Below are 17,049 nucleotides of genomic sequence, written 5' to 3' on the forward strand. Positions count from 1 at the left end.
ATCATTATTATAATTTCAAAAAAAAAAAAATAGGAAAAACGGTTGACCATCCCTGCAACTTCCCGCTTATTCTCTACTTAGGCGTTTAAAATTGTACTCATGCCGTTTTTGAGCTCTTGGAGCTCAAAAATACAATTTGTGTTTTATTTTAAACTCTCCGAGCTCAGAGAGAGATTTTCTATGCTTTTGAACTCGAACGAGCTCAAAAGTTTAATAGAAGTTTAATAAAACACAATTTTTTTAATTTTCCAACCGCAATGACTTGAATAAATGAACCGATTTTCACGCGGTTAAAGGCATTCGACGCAGTTTTTTAAGCTTCATGATAAATTTCTAAGTTCAAATTGATCGAACAAGGAATTTCGAAGTAATTCCGAAAAAACCTTTTTTTTGTTTTCTTTCGACAACGATAACTCACGAACGAATCAACCGATTTTGACCAGGTTGACGGCGATCAACGTGGTTTTTTGAGGTTTAGAGCTGATTAGTTTTTGGAATTGATCGGTTAAGCCGTTTGAAAGTTATTCCAAAAAAACCACATTTGAAAAAAATTTTTTTTGTAGTTTTTTTGAGATTTCTCAAAATCTACAGATCCGAACCGGTCCAAAGTATATTCAAAATCTAAGTTCGGTCAAGCCCTTTCGAATGGCACCAACCGCGATGAAATCGGTCAAGCCGTTCAAAAGTTATAAAAGGGTTACATACATACATACATACATACATACATACATACACACACACACACACACACACACACACACACACACACACACACACACACACACACATACATACAGACATACGGACATCATCGTGAAAACATTCAGGGAAGCTTCCTAGGACCTCAAAACGTCGAGATCTGATGAGAACTCGATTTTTAAAAAACGGAGTAAAACCAATAACTTCCCGATTTTTGAAAATTTTCAATTTTCTTAACGGGAAGTTAAAAATTTATGAGTCAAGGTCGTAAACTTATAAGCACATTATCCTTGAAATAAAATATAATAACAAAATTGTATATTTCAGATTAATATCTTCGAAAAGGACATAATCATCATACCCACTCATCTGTCGAACCACTGGGCTTTGTGTGTCGTAGACTGCCGAATTAATCGAATCACCCATTACAACAGCATATATACAAAGACTGCAGAATATTTATTCGTAAGTATAGATTTTTGAAAATATGTAAATTTTAGGTAAATAATTTTTTGTACCACTCAAAATTATCATTGTTTTATTAAGAAAAAAATTTAAGATATTCAATATCAACATATGGTGTAACAAATGCCGAAAGTGAAATATTAAAACAATTTTTATTTGCCCAAAATCGTCCAAACCGTCATGATCAGTAAAAAAAATTTTTGAATTAACACCAAAAAGGCGTGTCTCAAAGTTATCCGCTCTTGTGGCTTTAGGAGAATTTTTATTAAAGCCGGAAGGACGTATAATGAAAAATTGTATAATGAAAAACAATAATTGAAACTTTTAAAATTTCGCGCTTTAGTAGCCAGATAGCCATAAAAATATTGCTATTTTTTATTTTCGCTGTTAGAGTCACTCAAATATAAAATTTACCAGCTTTTATTTTTCGATTAATATTTTTACAACGGAATTGAAGAAAAAAAAATAAATATTTATTGTGATGTAAGTTAACTTTAATTGATATATTTTTTTTCAGTGCATACGGAATTACATGGAAGAAGAAGCTTGTGTGCGGCAAAAACAGAAAATTTTGTGGACAATTTCTAATCCTAAGGTAATAAAATTTTTTTAAATAAAAAAAATTAGAAAAACGGTTGACTCTGAAGGCCATCCCTGCAATTTCCCGCTAATTCCATACCTGAGCGCTTAAAATTGCACTTTCGCACTCTTCGAGCCCGAAAATGTAATTTATGTGTTATTTTGAGCTCTTCGAGCTCAAATAAATAGTTTTTCCATGCTTTTGAGCTCTTAGGGCTCAAAAGTCTGATAGAAGTCTCTTAAGGGGGGAAATACGTGTAGAGGCTTGAAAAAATTCAAAATTTTTTTTTTCATAAATCGCTTGTAAAACTATTGAAAAATATACAGTTAAAATTTCAGGTCAAAATTATTATTCGTTCAAAAGTTACAAGCGATTTAGTAAGTGCGCTCGGTACAGCGCCCGAGAACATAATTACCTGAACGGAGCGGTCGGTTAGGGTCGAGTAGGTAGTCATTCATATACTTCCAGGTATCTGTGAAAATACTTACAATTCGATATATGATCATATTCACAGTGCTGCTAAAAAAATATTTGAATTTTGTTGTAAGAAAGCTGTAGATGAAGAAAAAAAAAGAAAATGAGAAGCACGAAAGACCTCTTCTTAATTTTAAAGTATCTGGTGATGGAACTTGGAGGAAACGAGGATTCAAATCATTATTTGGCGTTACAACTCTAATAGGCTATTATACTGGAAAGGTTGTAGATTTAGTTGTTCGGAGTAGTTATTGTCATGCGTGTGCAATATGGAAGAACAAACCGAAAACTTCACCGGAATATATAGCTTGGGAAGAAAACCATGATGAAGAAAGCTGCACACAAACACATGAAGGATCTGCGGGAAGTATGGAAGTTGAAGCTATCAAAACGATGTTTACAAGGTCAGAAGAATTACACGGAGTAAAGTACGGTAATTATATAGGCGATGGAGATTCCAAAACATTCTCAGCAGTGATAAAATTGAACCCGTATGGTGATGAACTGACAGTAACTAAAAGCGAATGTATAGGTCATGTGCAAAAAAGAATGGGAACGCGACTCCGGAGCGTAAAAAAAGAAAAACATTTGGGCGGAAGAGGAAAGTTGACAGAAGTTTTAATAAAAAAATTAAGCACTTACTATGGACTAGCAATTAGGAGAAATGTAAATAGCGTTGAAGACATGAAAAATGAGATATTGGCAACTTATTTCCATATGATATCAACAGATGATAATCCACAACATGACAAATGTCTAAAGGGTGTAGATAGCTGGTGTAAGTGGAACGAAGCTAAAGCTCTGGGGACAGAACCTCCAAAACATCCGACACCTTTGCATCCTGACGTTCAAAAAGCGATTTTTCCAATTTATCAGGATTTATCCCGGGTAGATTTATTGGAGAGATGTTTAGGAGGCCATACTCAAAATGCTAATGAAAGTTTTAATTCAACTATTTGGCGTATGGCCCCTAAACATTTGCATAGTGGTTTAAAAACTATTGAAATTGCTGCATACTTGGCTGCTTGCTTATTCAATGAAGGCAGTTCAAGTATTTTATTAGTCATGAACGAGTTAGGTCTCATCGTTGGGAACAATAGCTTCAATCACGCACAACAATCCGACAGTCAGCGCGTAACCCGTCAGAATCGACGCAGCTCCTTGGACAGTAAAGAAGCCCGAAAAGCACGAAAAGAAAAGCTACAAGCTCAAAATGAAGCATATGAAGCTGAAGAAGGCTTACAATATGGTGCTGGAATAGCTGATTAATTGGTAAGTTGTTTCAATTCGTTTAATACAACTTTATATTAACCTTTTGGCACCGTGGCTTTATTTACCAGTAACAATTTATCGAAACAAAAATTTTTCATAAAAAATTTATCATACAAAAATTTCTCACATGCAAAAAATTCTCACTCAAAAATTTCTTGATTAAAAAATTCTCACAGAGCAAAAATTATCATTTAAAAGTTTCTCAAATATTTTATTTTCACTTTATCATTAAAAATTCATAATTAAATAAATATTAATTTTAATAATAATTAATAATACCAAATAAATTTTGACAATGAGAAATATTGCCTTTGTGAAAACATCGAACAAGAAATTATTGCTGATAATTTATGTCGCGAGAAATTATTGCATGAGAAAAAAGAGACGGTCACCTTAACTTTTTTCATCACTTATTTTTTAAACGCGTTTTTCTCGAAACTAGTTTTTTCGAACTAGTGTACACTCTAGCTTAAAAAGTTTCTAACCAATCATCTTCAAATTTAGTATATTATTTCTTTACATAATTGTGCTGAATATGAACCTCAATCAGAAGCAATTTTTTCATATTAACTAATTTTTTTATACTAAACAATAAACAAAAAAAAGGTAAAAAAACATGACTTACTTTCACAGCCGTCAAAAAAATGAAAATTTTTTTTTTTTTTCTTTAAAATGAGGTTCATATAGAAGATACATGTCTAAAAAAAGTTATAATTTTGATGCATTGATTTCAGATAAAAATTATGGCCTCCATGATGTACACCAGTTGCGAAGTCGGACGACAACCTACGAGATGTATCAGCTGATATCTTTACTACTTTTTAAGTTTTATTCTTGTAAATGTAAATTTTTACTCTTCAATATATGTATAAAATAACCCAAAAGTTTGAATAAATAATATTAATTTTTTATACCTTTAAATAATTGATTAAAATCTGCTCGAAAACGGCCATCTACACGTATTTCCCCCCTTAAAACAATATTTTTTAAATTTTCAAACCGCAATAACTTTTAAGTGAATCGACCGATTTCCACGTGGCTGGCGGTATTCGACGCAGTTTTCTCAGCCTCATGAAGAATCTCTAAGTTTGAATTGATAAAACTAGGAAATTCGGTGTAGTTCCGAAAAAACACTTTTTTTAGTGTTCTTTCTTTCACGATATCTCTTGAACGAATTGACCGATTTTGACTGGCTTGACGACAATCAACGTAATTTTTTTATGTTAATTGCTGATTCGTTTTTCAAATCGATCGGTAAAACCGTTTGAAAATTATTCCAAATAATGTCGGAGTTATGTTAAAAAAACACCTGTTTCCAAATATTTCGTCGACGATATCTCTCGAACCAATCAACCGATTTTTACGTTCTTGGTGGCGATTGACGTGGTTTATCAAGCTTAAGAGCTGATTAGTTTTTGGAGTTGATCAACTAAGCCCTTTAAAAGTTATTCGAAAAAAACACCTTAAAAAAACTTTTTTTTTCTTAGTTTTTTTGAGATTTCTCAAAATCTACCAACCCGAATCGATCCAAATTGTATTCAAAATCTAAGTTTGGTCAATCCCTTTCGAATGGCACCAACCGCGATGAAATCGGTCAAGCCGTTCAAAATTTATAAGCGGTTCACATACTTTCACACACACACACACACACATACAGACATAGTGACAACCTCACAGGGGTATTCAGGGAAGCTTCCTGTAACCTCAAAACGTCGAGATCTGATGAAAACTCGATTTTTGCAAAACAGGGTAAAACCAATAACTTCCCGAATTTCGAAAATTTTCAATTTTCTTAGCGGGAAATTAAAAAGATAGAATTGTCTGAAATTAATAAAAAAAACTCTTGTACCAAACAAATCACTGAAAAGTTTTAACTTCTTAAATGAAGAAGGTAAATTGTTGAATCAGAAAAAATTTATTGAACTTAAAAAGAAATTAGAATTAAAAATAATTTCTTATTTCAATAACTTTTTGTTTGATTTAAGATAATCAGATTCTCCAAAATTATTTTTTTGGTATAGTTCATTTTTCCATTAAATGAAGTTGATCATATTTTTAGTCTCGAAGAATCTTAAGAAATTAATTAATCCTGAAATCAAATTTTTTACTGTTACAGAACATTCCTCAGCAGTACAATAACTACGATTGTGGTGTTTTTGCGTGCATGTACGCTGAGACTGTGTGCCAAGGAAAAGAAACTTTTGACTTTACCCAGAAAGACATGAAAAGCTGTCGACAAAAAATTGTTGACGCTATCATGTCTTCTGCTGTTTCTGTTGCTGAAGCCGAATCTGTACTACCGACCACCGTCCCAAGAGCCACTGTTTCAGGAGATCCTAATCATAAAGAATTTTTTGTTGCTGCATCAGCGAGTTTTCATCAGGCAACTCTAAATGTATTTCCTCATAACAACATTAACTCCCAGTGTACTGCCATTGCAACTTATGCAATCATGACTTTGACACTAACGAGGAAATACGACATTGATTTTGAGTTGCTTGATGAAATACTTATCAAAGGTGACGAGTATTACCAGCGGTGTTTTGAAGCTCTAGGGCCACATCCTCCGTCAACACATTTGAATGTTGACGAGCTGTTGGCCATACCCTTTGAAACCAAGCTTGTCAATTTTCAAATCGATGATGTAGCAGCCGGATTTTTTAATGATGAAGACACAACTAGACTGCTGAGGGATGGAATCGGCAAGTGCATAGCTATGAACGAGTCATCATGTGGGTTTTTATTTATTGGCGAAGGGAAGACATTATCCTTCAGAGTAATGAACGGAGATGGGATCAACTTGCTGATGCTGTTCAACTCCCACAGCGTTGATGAAGACAATAATAATAGCCCACATGATTCGCAAAATAGTCGAGCACGACTATTTATATGCAGCGATGCTACTGCGTTAGCAAACCTGTTATTGAAAAACGCTGCTTGGTCGCCGACAGCATGGCAATTGGTAAAAATAAATTTTCAACGCCGTTGATAAAGACACGTAAGACTCAAAAATCATAGTAAAGATAAAACACCTGAAAGTTTTTAAAATTTTTTTTTTTTGCCACCAAATTTTTATAAAAAAAAATACACAAAAATTACAAGTAATTGTTGGTGAAATTTTAATAAAATATTTTGCTTAAATTGATAAAAAAAATTTGAAAAACTGAAATTAAAGAAATTGTCAATTTTTCAAATTTCTATAACTAAATTATGAAAATATTTTTTAAAAAAATGTTCTTGTCAAAATTAGAAGATAATATTGAAGTTAGCAGTCAGCTGTTAATTCTAAAAATTACTATAAAAAAATGCTTTTAAAAATTTTCACTTGTAATTTTTATAAGTTTTCACAAGTGGAATTTTTTAATTAAATTTTTTTTATAATAATTTAATTAATATAAAATTCTAAAGTAATTTTTAATGTCCGTCAACTTCAGTGTTATAATTACAAATACAATTTCAAAAAAAGTATTTTTTTTTATAAATAATTTGTAATAATAATAAAATAATTGTCAGCTAATGTCGTTATAAAAAAATTAGCTGAAATAAAAAATTTTTTTAGAATTTTTAATTAAAAAAATTTTCATTCCCTTGTAAAAATTAGAAAAAAATTACAAGTGCAAATTTTTATAAAAATATTTTTTTTTCATCATTAATTCGTAATAAAAATCAACACAATATTTAAAAAAATTGTAGCTTTTACCTCATTTGTCACAATAAATAATTGAAAAAAATATTTACCTTGCAGGAACTACCACTGGAGCTACAACGGGTCAGACTGGCACAACTGGAACAGGGATGTCTGCTCCAGAAAGTTGAACAGGAACCGGATCAATACCCAGGAACTCAGGAACCTTTCGCAAGCCCTCAGCACGCCTTTTCAAATCTGCTAGCACACGTCTCTTCGATGACGCTCCACCAGGAGAACGTTGACAGGCAAGGCCTCACCACCTAGGGAACGCTACCTTGCGCAACTAGAACAACTTACGGCGATGGCATTCGTCAACGAAGAAGCCAGTATCCAAGCTTTGATAGCGACTTTTGGAGACATTAATGTCCCGCCATCGAGAGATTACTTGTCAACGGGCAAGTTTCGATGAACTATCCGCTAATATTTCAATAATGTCAACGATAATGATAATTTATGTTATTAAATATAATTAATACTTCTCACTTATAATAATTGTTCTTTTGCTTTTTGTCTATATGATAGATTTTAGATTTTTAGATTACATCTGGTAAATTTTTATTGTTTGAAATAAAAAAATCTCTGGCAGTAAATAAAAATGAGTCACACAACTCTTGGCGTTTCACATTTTCACATTGCATTTTATTTAACTGGTTGTTGATTACAGACAAAATATATTATTTATACTACGGAAGTATGTACATATTTTTTTTAATGTAAAAAGTTTTGTGCTTAGGACATTGAAATCAAAAATTTAGTTTAATTGTTTTGACACGATTATAAAATAGACAATAAAAGAGTGTGACTTATTTATAAACTATGAATTGAATATGAAATAACAAACGTTGGTTTCATACTTATTGATTAATAAATTAATTAATTTGTGGTCGTTAATCAGTTGGTTACTTTTTGTTTTAGAACGTCACACTCGGGACATGTTTATTTTGCGAAAGTTTGATCATTAACATTGTTTTATTTTTCTTTGTATTGATCACGGTGGATGTTTTTTCTTATACAAATAAAAACATGTATTGATAAATAAACAAAATTTATAAATAAATTTATATTGACTTGTAGCGAGACCAAGAATGCTTAATTGTATGTTAGATTAATTACCGATTAGTAATTATTAATTTGTAATTTTAACTGTAATTAATATAAATTACAGGTAATGTTTAAAAGATCGATAAACGCAGGTCTCACTGTCTAAAAACTGTGGAAATATTGTAAATAAATATTAAAAAACATTTTATGGTTTTTTTAATGTCTACTTTATTTTTAAATTTTTATTTATTCAAATTGAAAATTTCAGCTCTTGATTGTTTTTATATTAATTTTCTAATTATGAAATTTAAAATTTTATGATGAAATTAGTAAATATCTGATGATTATAATTTTTTTTAAACTCCCATTGAGTCGAGTATTAAAAAAGCTATAGTTATTAAAAAATTAAAATTTTTCTTTGATTTAAGAAAAAAAATTAAAATAAAGCCTTATATAAGGTAAACAAGAATAAAAAAACTTCCAGCAAATTCGAAAGGGGACGTCGGAGTCACAAGTGGCCAAAATAATTCAATAAAATTATTTATTTATCACAATAATATTTATCAGGAGCTAGTAAATACAAATATTGAATAAACTAATATATAAATTTAATAAAATGATCTCCAGCCTCTTATTTGAATAATTATCGGAATAAGTCCCTGGTGCTGACATCTATACGTGGGAATAACTATTACTTTTTTAAGATTCACAAATTACCGACTGCTACCGTAAAGAATAGCTGTCCTTGCTCTTTATCAACAGATCAGCCGTGACTACAGACATCGCTTACAAAATCCCGCTTGGTTTACTAAGAAGGGGCAAAATTGAGGAAGTGGGGGAAAAAACCCGAAAGTACCCGACGGCGACTTACTGGACGGGACGACTTTATATGTATTATTTTTATGCTTATGATGTATTCTACCAATCACATCATGAATAAATTTGATGCAACAAACAGTTCATCTCAATTTTAGATTTAAAAAAATGCTTATGGTTATTCGATCAATCACATCACGAATAAAATAATGTCATATACATTTTAATACAAAGTTGTTTTTTTTTTTTTTTCTAATAACAAGTATCTGCAGTGTAAAAAAATTAATATTAATTGCACGATTAGATTAGTTATAAGAAATTTTTAGATAAAACATTTTTATAGTCGTTTTTGTATTGATTAATGACGTCTATAAGTTAAGTAAAGGAAAGTGCGTGTTTGGAAACGAATGTATGTTCATAACCTTTAAATCCTTTAAAGTAATCCTTTAAATTAAAATACATGAAAGTCTTGAAGTTAGTCAAAGGTCGAAACTCGCACAAAACGGGCCATGATTCATTATTGGTTAAAATTTAGGCGCGCACGTCGCGCGCTATTCGAATTTCTAGTATTTTTATTAAAATTCAACGGAAATTTGACGGGAAACAAAAGAGTAAACGTGAAATGACGAGTTTGTATATGTGTGTGATTCTGTCTCTGTCTGCTTGTGTGTATGTATGTATGTGTGTTTGAGTGTGATCTTAAGATGAAGAGAGAGGGACAGAAGACAAATAGTATATTACCATGACACTCGATGTTTTTCTTTTTGAGTGTCTGTACATAATATTGTTTAATTTTATGTTTATGTTATAATCTTTTTCAATAAATTTTTTGAAAAGAAGCGGAAAAAAAAATAAAACAGCTGAAGACAGACGCGGAAAAACAGTCCTGCCGGCGAAAACACGGGTGTACATGTGTGTGTGTGTGTGTGTGTGTGTGTGTGTGTGTGTGTGTGTGTGTGTGTGTGTGTTTGTGTTTGTGTTTGTGTTTGTGTGATATTACGATAGAGAAAGAGGGATAGAAAACAAATAGTATATTATCATGACACTTTATGTTTTTTTATGTGAATGTCTGTGCATAATATTGTTTAATTTTAAGTCTATTTGCTAGTGTTTTATAATATATTTTTTGAAAATAGGCGGGAAAAAAATAATAAAACAGCTAAAACAGGTGCGGAAAAACAGTGCTGCCGGTGAAAACACGGGTGTACATATGTGTGTGTGTGTGTGTGTGTGTGTGTGTGTGTGTGTGTGTGTTTGTGTGTGTGTCAGATAATTGATTAAAATTTCTTATTCTGATTTTGATTAGCATATAATGCTGTGTATCGAAGAAATCGTGCAATTTGTTTCACTAAAAGTTTCCATTATTTGATGTGTAGAACAATGAACTTCTTTCACATAAAATATTACTGGAAACTGTTGACAAACCTTATTGTAAAGCATATAACTTATTCACGGAAATTAATCAGTTTATACTGTTTTTAATATTTGATATAATTACAGTATTAATTTCCTAAAATGATTATTTCCAAATATTGAAATATTTTCATTCTTTCTGTATTGAAATTTATAGGTTCTTTATGTTGGATCAATTGAGTTATTTAAAAGATCTATTAGTTAGATTATTTTTGTTCGGCTATCGTTGAATACAGATTTCAAAATTTATGTGAAAATTTCTTTATAAACTATGTTCTTAACTACTTTATTATGATTCTCAGAAGCTAAATATACCTGTAAGCCTGCCCAAGAACGTACTCGTGAAAATGCAACATAAAGTTGACCATGATTAAAAATATCTTTAGTAAGATCTACCCCAATTTTATCAAAAGTTTGACATTGTGCTTTGTTAATCGTCATGCAGAATGCTATTTTAATGAGAAATTGTCGTCTTTTAAAAGTAAAGGGATATTCGTTTTCACAATACAATGTTAACCTGTTTATAAAGACAATCTCTCCAGCTCTGTCACCTGATAATATTTTACACCTTAAAACATTAACTCTTAATTCTAGTATTATTAGTCTTGTTCCATTACAGAGTCCTTCGCTTAAGTTTAAATTTCTAATCAACATCACTATAGAAAATTGTCGTAATTTCAGTTCATATGGCGGGAAATTAGGTGGATTCAAAGTATTTAAGTACTCGGGTAAAATTATATCATCGATGTTTCCGTTATCACAGTTTTCAGTACTGTCAATAGCTGTGAAAATTTTTTCAGTTGTAGAGTCCAAGAGTTCTATGACTTGTTTATTTATTTCATCCACATCTATATTTCTTGCTGATAAAATGACTGCAGATGTAAGTTGATCATAACATTTTTCTCTGATTATCCTACCGTATACATTTTCTACGATATCATTATTATTTGATGTAAAACATGTGTCCGGTAAATTGACTTCATCATTCAAATCATTGACGGTACCATTACCAATATCTAATAAAAAATTTACAAACTCTATTTCTTCTGGTAATGCTCGCATATTTTGTGTTAATGAAAACTGATGAAAACCTTTCCATAATAAACTGAATTTAATAGAAAGATTAACAGTTTCACTTCGAGTCGCCCGAGGTTGAACTGGAAGTAATTGACGAAAATCCCTTCCTAAAATCATCATTTTTCCGCCAAAAGGCATATCATTATTCATTATATGACGTAACGTACGATCTATAATTTCTAGTGCATATCTAGGCGACATTGGAGCTTCATCCCAAATAAAAACATCAATGTTTTTCAAATATTCACCTTGCTTAGGAATTAGGTTTAATATAAGAGGATGAATCCGAGAACATTGGTACAGGTAACCCAAACGTTTTATGAACGGTTTTTCCGTTAGGTAAAAGGGTTGCTGCAATACCCGTATATGCCATTGTACAGATGTTTTTGTTTAAATTTTTTAGAATATGACAGATAGTTGTATAAATAAACGTTTTTCCAGACCCACCAGGTCCATCTATGTAAATACAATTAGATGTCGAAAGCCTTTCACTCTTAATTGAGCTTAATATAAAATTGACTACCTCTTTTTAACGGACATTAAGTTTATTGTAATACGTATGTGAGTCGCTCGCGTTTACAGTTTGCAATAGTTCACCATCTAGTAATCCATCATCAATTTCATTTATTTGAATCATATTGGGAAACGTCGAAAGACTGTGATCTTCACGATTCAGCATAGAATTGATGTAAATGTAAGCTTTTTTCTTTCCTTCTTCTGCTCCGAAACGTCTTTTATAATCTTCGGACATAGATCCTTTAAATTCCTCCCATAAATCTTCTGGTCGAAGTGGCTGACAATGAATTAATATCCGAACAAATAAACAGCGTAATTGCCGTGGCATCATCCATATTATTGCTTCATTTAATGTTCTTCTCCACTCGTGATCGACTTCTATCAGACCAGCTGCTAAACATCCCTGGCGGATTCGTGGTCACGGTAAAATGATCGTGAAACGACGGTGAATGTACCGTGAATTCACAGTGTCAACAAATGATCGTCGAATGACCGTCACTTGACTATCGAACGGCCGTCATTTGACAGTGAACAACGAGTATCATTGTGAAAGTTTTTCACTGTTACTTTATGATTTTTATTCTGTATGGTTATCATACTTTACTCTTCGAAAAACCAAATTTTTACTTGACTTCTCCGATTTTTTACCTTAGTAAAAATCGTAGATCATCGATCGATCGTCTGTCATTTGACAGTCATTCGAAAACATATAAATTGTCAAAAAACCGTAACTCGGTGGTAGATGCACAGTAGTCTGTAAGTGAAACGAGCGTATAATGTCGGTAAGTCAGGAATTTTTTACTAGTCAACACTGAAAAAGTGCTGATTATATTTTTTTTTTTTTATATCATTAAAAATACTCAAAGTGTATAAAAAGATAGGTAAATGAAAAATTTTCAGTAAATAATCGTGATGAAAAATTTGAAAAAAATATTAAATTATTGTAATTTTGTTTATTTCAAAGTAAAATCATAAAAAATTAATCAGATTACAGACAATCAACAGAGATCCATCATTTCAATACTTTTTGGGCGCGCGACCAGTTGAATCGGGTTCGAATCTCGGTCTAGACTGTCCGAAATATTTTTTTTTATTTTACTGTCCGTGACAGTAGCGTCAAATCACCGTATTTCGACAGTATATTGAGCGTACAGTGTCGGTTATAACGTCGTAGATTCACTTGCGTATGCACCGTAAATATTCAATAAATTTATAGTAGACATCGTTCACAACGGTATCCGATGCTGACTGACAGATCGCTCGGTAAGAACGAACTTTATACGGTGAAACGACCGTGAAACAACCGTCATTCGACCGTGCTTTCACCGTGTCGCCGAAACCGCCAGGGAGTCTAGACCGAGACTCGAACCCGATTCAACTGGTCGCGCGCCCAAGACTCTACCAGCTAGGCTATCTAAGACACTGCACGAACCATTTGATTCAGTCACATCATAAGGTATCAAAACCAAGTCATTTTTTTGCATTGCACAGATAAAAATAGCTTAAATAAAGTTATATTTTTTCCATGACTTTAAAATAATAATCGTAATAAATGATTCAAATTTTTGATGATTACGAAATTCTCAATTTTGAAATTACACGGAAAGAAAATTGTACGAAAAATTACAATGAAAACATCGTAATTTTTAGTATCGGATATTGCAGTGCCGGACCAGAACTCAAACATCGTAATTTATACGATGCAACATCGTAAATTTCTATCACTCAAATTAAAAAGAAGTTTAGGTCACCGAAAAAATAATTCTGTATCATCCAGGAATCGAACCCGGTGTCCTCTCCGCCTCAAGTCCAAGGTTTATTCCCTCACGCTATCGGAGGGATTAACTAAAGTTTCTGTTCAGTCACATAATAAGACCCTCGATACAGTAGTTGGTTATCTTTCGGTGGTGGCGTCGCAAACTACTAGACTCTATCTCTCTTTTATTAAAACATATAGTATGCGTCCTTATTCACTTGCTCTTACGGAAAAAAAATTTACTAAATAACATCGTAATTTTCAATAATTCAAATTGTATTCTGTAGACGGCAGCATCGTAAAAATCGAGATACTGAAAGTCTAGTCCTGGATTACGATGTTACTATAGTAATTTTTCATAGGATTTTTTTTTCCGTGTACGGCAAAATAAAAAAAGATCTGGAAAAGAAATTGCTAAAAATTGAATTGTTAAAAAAAAATATCTCATAATAATTTTTCTTGATAACAAACAATTTTTCCGTAATTTTGAAATTAAAGTTTTCGTCTCTCTAAAAAAAAAAAAAAAAAAAAAAAAAAACAATATTGATTATTATATTTTTCATAATCAAAAGGTATTATGGTATCTCATTTAAGACTATGAAAAAAAATCAACTATTGTAAGCCATAAACTCTTATGAAAAGTATTGAAATGATGGATCTCTGTTGATTGTCTGTAATCTGATTAATTTTTTATGATTTTACTTTGAAATAAACAAAATTACAATAATTTAATATTTTTTGCAAATTTTTCATCACGATTATTTACTGAAAATTTTTCATTTGCCTATCTTTTTATACACTTTGAGTATTTTTAATGATATAAAAAAAAAAAAAATATAATCAGCACTTTTTCAGTGTTGACTAGTAAAAAATTCCTGACTTACCGACATTATACGCTCGTTTCACTTACAGACTACTGTGCATCTACCACCGAGTTACGGTTTTTTGACAATTTATATGCTTTCGATCGATCGATGATCTACGATTTTTACTTAGGTAAAAAATCGGAGAAGTCAAGTAAAAATTTGGTTTTCGAAGAGTAAAGTATGATAACTATACAGAATAAAAATCATAAAGTAACAGTGAAAAACTTTCACAATGATACTCGTTGTTCACTGTCAAATGACGGCCGTTCGATAGTCAAGTGACGGTCATTCGACGATCATTTGTTGACACTGTGAATTCACGGTACATTCACCGTCGTTTCACGACCATTTTACCGTAACCACGAATCCGCCAGGGATTATCATTAATAGTAATACTTTGTTCATTTGGTAAATGTACTGGTAACCGAATTATAGAATGACTTTTGTCTTGAAGATCTTTTGATATAATACACCAAACAGCTTCTACAGGCCCAACGTAACGAGCATCAACAAAATTACGTATTTCATCATAATCGTTAACGGTATTGAAATTATCAGGGTCATCACGAGAATCATGGGATGCATGAGCTTCTTCTGTAGTATTTGGTATGCTTCCGTTTACTATTATTGCTGCTTTATCATGGCCTTTATAAACATATTTAAATAAATATTTAACTGCTGTAATTGAGAATACAACTTCTACGTTAATATGACAATTGAAAGCTTTCAATAATTCAGGATTGTATGGTACAACATGACGATTATCAAATACACTGCTATTTCGTGTAAACTTGATTCCTTCGTCTCGGCGGCGATAATAAGGATAACCATCTGCATCCATCGTAGTCTCATTTCGAAAAGATTTGGGATATTTCTTCGAACAAATGCCATCGATTAAACACCAATCTCCGCACGGACCATGTAACATATTTTTTGTAACAATATCAAATAAAGTTGGATCAATAACAGGGTCTGGAATTTCTGCAGAGATTAATCTATCAACCTGTTCAGGTCTAGTTATCTTAGAATTACTTTTCAATGTCATTAACATGTGTAAATGAGGTAAACCACGTTTTTGAAATTCTATGACCCAAATGTAAGCTGCAACTTCTCCAAAAAGTTGCTTTTTTACAATTGTATCAATTAAAGCATCTTTTTTAATATTAAAGACACGTGCAACTAAATCGGGCCTATTAGATGCAGTTTGTCCTGACAATAAGTTTTCGGAAATTTCACGCCACACTGATAGAAGGATTTGTTTATAGTTAAAAATATTTGTTAATATTTAACAAATCATTTATTAGAGACCACTTTTTAGTCCTTAACAAATATTTCTTAGTATTTAAAAAGATTTATTAATATTTAATAAATGAATATCTGATTTATTAAATACAAACAAATCATTTTAAATATTAAGAAATATTTGTTTGATACTAAAAAATGGTCTCTAATAAATGATTTGTTAACTATTAACAAATATTTATTTAATACAAATAAATCCTTCTATCAGTGCACTTTGGATTGCACGTCATAGTAAGAAATAAATCAGGTTTTCCAAATTTACGAACAATAGACATCGCATCTTGATAATGTTGCATCATATTTCTTGGTGAGCCATGAAAAGTTGAGGGTAAAATAATAACTTTTCCAATATTGGAATTTGTGTTATTAACAGCATTTTGCGATCATAAATGATCTATTAAACCTTGATAAGACTCTGCTCGCAGTTTCGGCTGTTGTTTTTTCAAATATTTTAATCTGTCTGATTCAACTTTAACATACCCATCGACTACCCATTGTTGTGTTAAGCGACGGCCCATAAGAAAGATATTGAAATCGTCTCGAATCGCTTATTAATACTTATAATAATCCGCGCGAGTCACACATCTTCCGGTTTTGTACCTATAGGGTATAGATATGTGCCATCCTTGATTTCCATGTGGATAAAAAAGAGGATAGACCCAAGGCTCCGAATTAGGATCAAGACTACTTAAAGTTTGAAATGACTTATCTGTTTTATTTTGAACAGTAACATATGATTCGGGAATTCCACCATCTGCCATAGTTGAAAAAACTGCAGCAACTTCATTAATTCTCTGAAAATTATGACGTCTCGCATCCATGCCAGGTTATAAAGTAAACATTAAATGTAATTCAGGTTCAATAACATTGCCATCTGAATCAACCGTAGAATTATCTTTTAATATTATTACACATATTATTACATATATGAATATATGAATAGGAGAGGGATTGAGAAAGAACTGTAGAGGCAGCACTACTGCTGAAAGTGAAGCGCCCTGGTGTTAAAAATGTAAAGCATAGTGATGTAAACAGTGTAATAAATAGTATTAGTTGAAATAAATAATGAAAAAAATAATTAAAT

At 31.7% G+C, this 17,049-nt stretch overlaps 3 protein-coding genes across 3 annotated transcripts; 1 reads left to right on the top strand and 2 right to left on the bottom strand.

The window, feature by feature from the left end:
- The first annotated feature begins 2,038 nt into the window (after positions 1 to 2,038).
- Positions 2,039 to 4,363, top strand: LOC123267124. Its single transcript, XM_044731650.1, has 2 exons — positions 2,039 to 3,490; positions 4,225 to 4,363. The coding sequence occupies exon 1, from the start codon at positions 2,303 to 2,305 to the stop codon at positions 3,485 to 3,487; it is 1,185 nt and encodes a 394-aa protein (XP_044587585.1). The 5' UTR covers positions 2,039 to 2,302; the 3' UTR covers positions 3,488 to 3,490; positions 4,225 to 4,363.
- A 6,331-nt stretch (positions 4,364 to 10,694) lies between these two features.
- LOC123267878 (ATP-dependent DNA helicase PIF1-like) lies at positions 10,695 to 14,687 on the bottom strand. Its single transcript, XM_044732765.1, has 3 exons — positions 14,682 to 14,687; positions 12,064 to 12,318; positions 10,695 to 11,876 (listed from the first exon to the last, which is right to left on the bottom strand). Exons 1-3 carry the CDS (start codon positions 14,685 to 14,687, stop codon positions 10,695 to 10,697), a joined length of 1,443 nt encoding a protein of 480 aa, XP_044588700.1.
- Positions 14,688 to 14,991: 304 nt separating this feature from the next.
- On the bottom strand, positions 14,992 to 16,483 carry LOC123267879. Its single transcript, XM_044732766.1, has 2 exons — positions 16,369 to 16,483; positions 14,992 to 15,905 (listed from the first exon to the last, which is right to left on the bottom strand). Exons 1-2 carry the CDS (start codon positions 16,481 to 16,483, stop codon positions 14,992 to 14,994), a joined length of 1,029 nt encoding a protein of 342 aa, XP_044588701.1.
- Positions 16,484 to 17,049: the final 566 nt, after the last annotated feature.

This window comes from Cotesia glomerata, linkage group LG6 (genome assembly GCF_020080835.1).
Source record: "Cotesia glomerata isolate CgM1 linkage group LG6, MPM_Cglom_v2.3, whole genome shotgun sequence".
In the NCBI taxonomy this organism is placed as follows: Eukaryota; Metazoa; Arthropoda; class Insecta; order Hymenoptera; family Braconidae; genus Cotesia; species Cotesia glomerata.

Excerpts from the sequence above, each read along its gene's own strand:
- LOC123267879 (XM_044732766.1), bottom strand. The coding sequence starts at position 16,483 with ATGGGCCGTCGCTTAACACAACAATGGGTAGTCGATGGGTATGTTAAA. Across the intron at positions 15,906-16,368 it reads GCGAGCAGAGTCTTATCAAG|TGTGGCGTGAAATTTCCGAA; the intron begins GTTTAATAGATC and ends TCCTTCTATCAG.
- LOC123267124 (XM_044731650.1), top strand. The coding sequence starts at position 2,303 with ATGAAGAAAAAAAAAGAAAATGAGAAGCACGAAAGACCTCTTCTTAAT.
- LOC123267878 (XM_044732765.1), bottom strand. Across the intron at positions 11,877-12,063 it reads CGTATTACAATAAACTTAAT|CAACCCTTTTACCTAACGGA; the intron begins GTCCGTTAAAAA and ends CGGGTATTGCAG.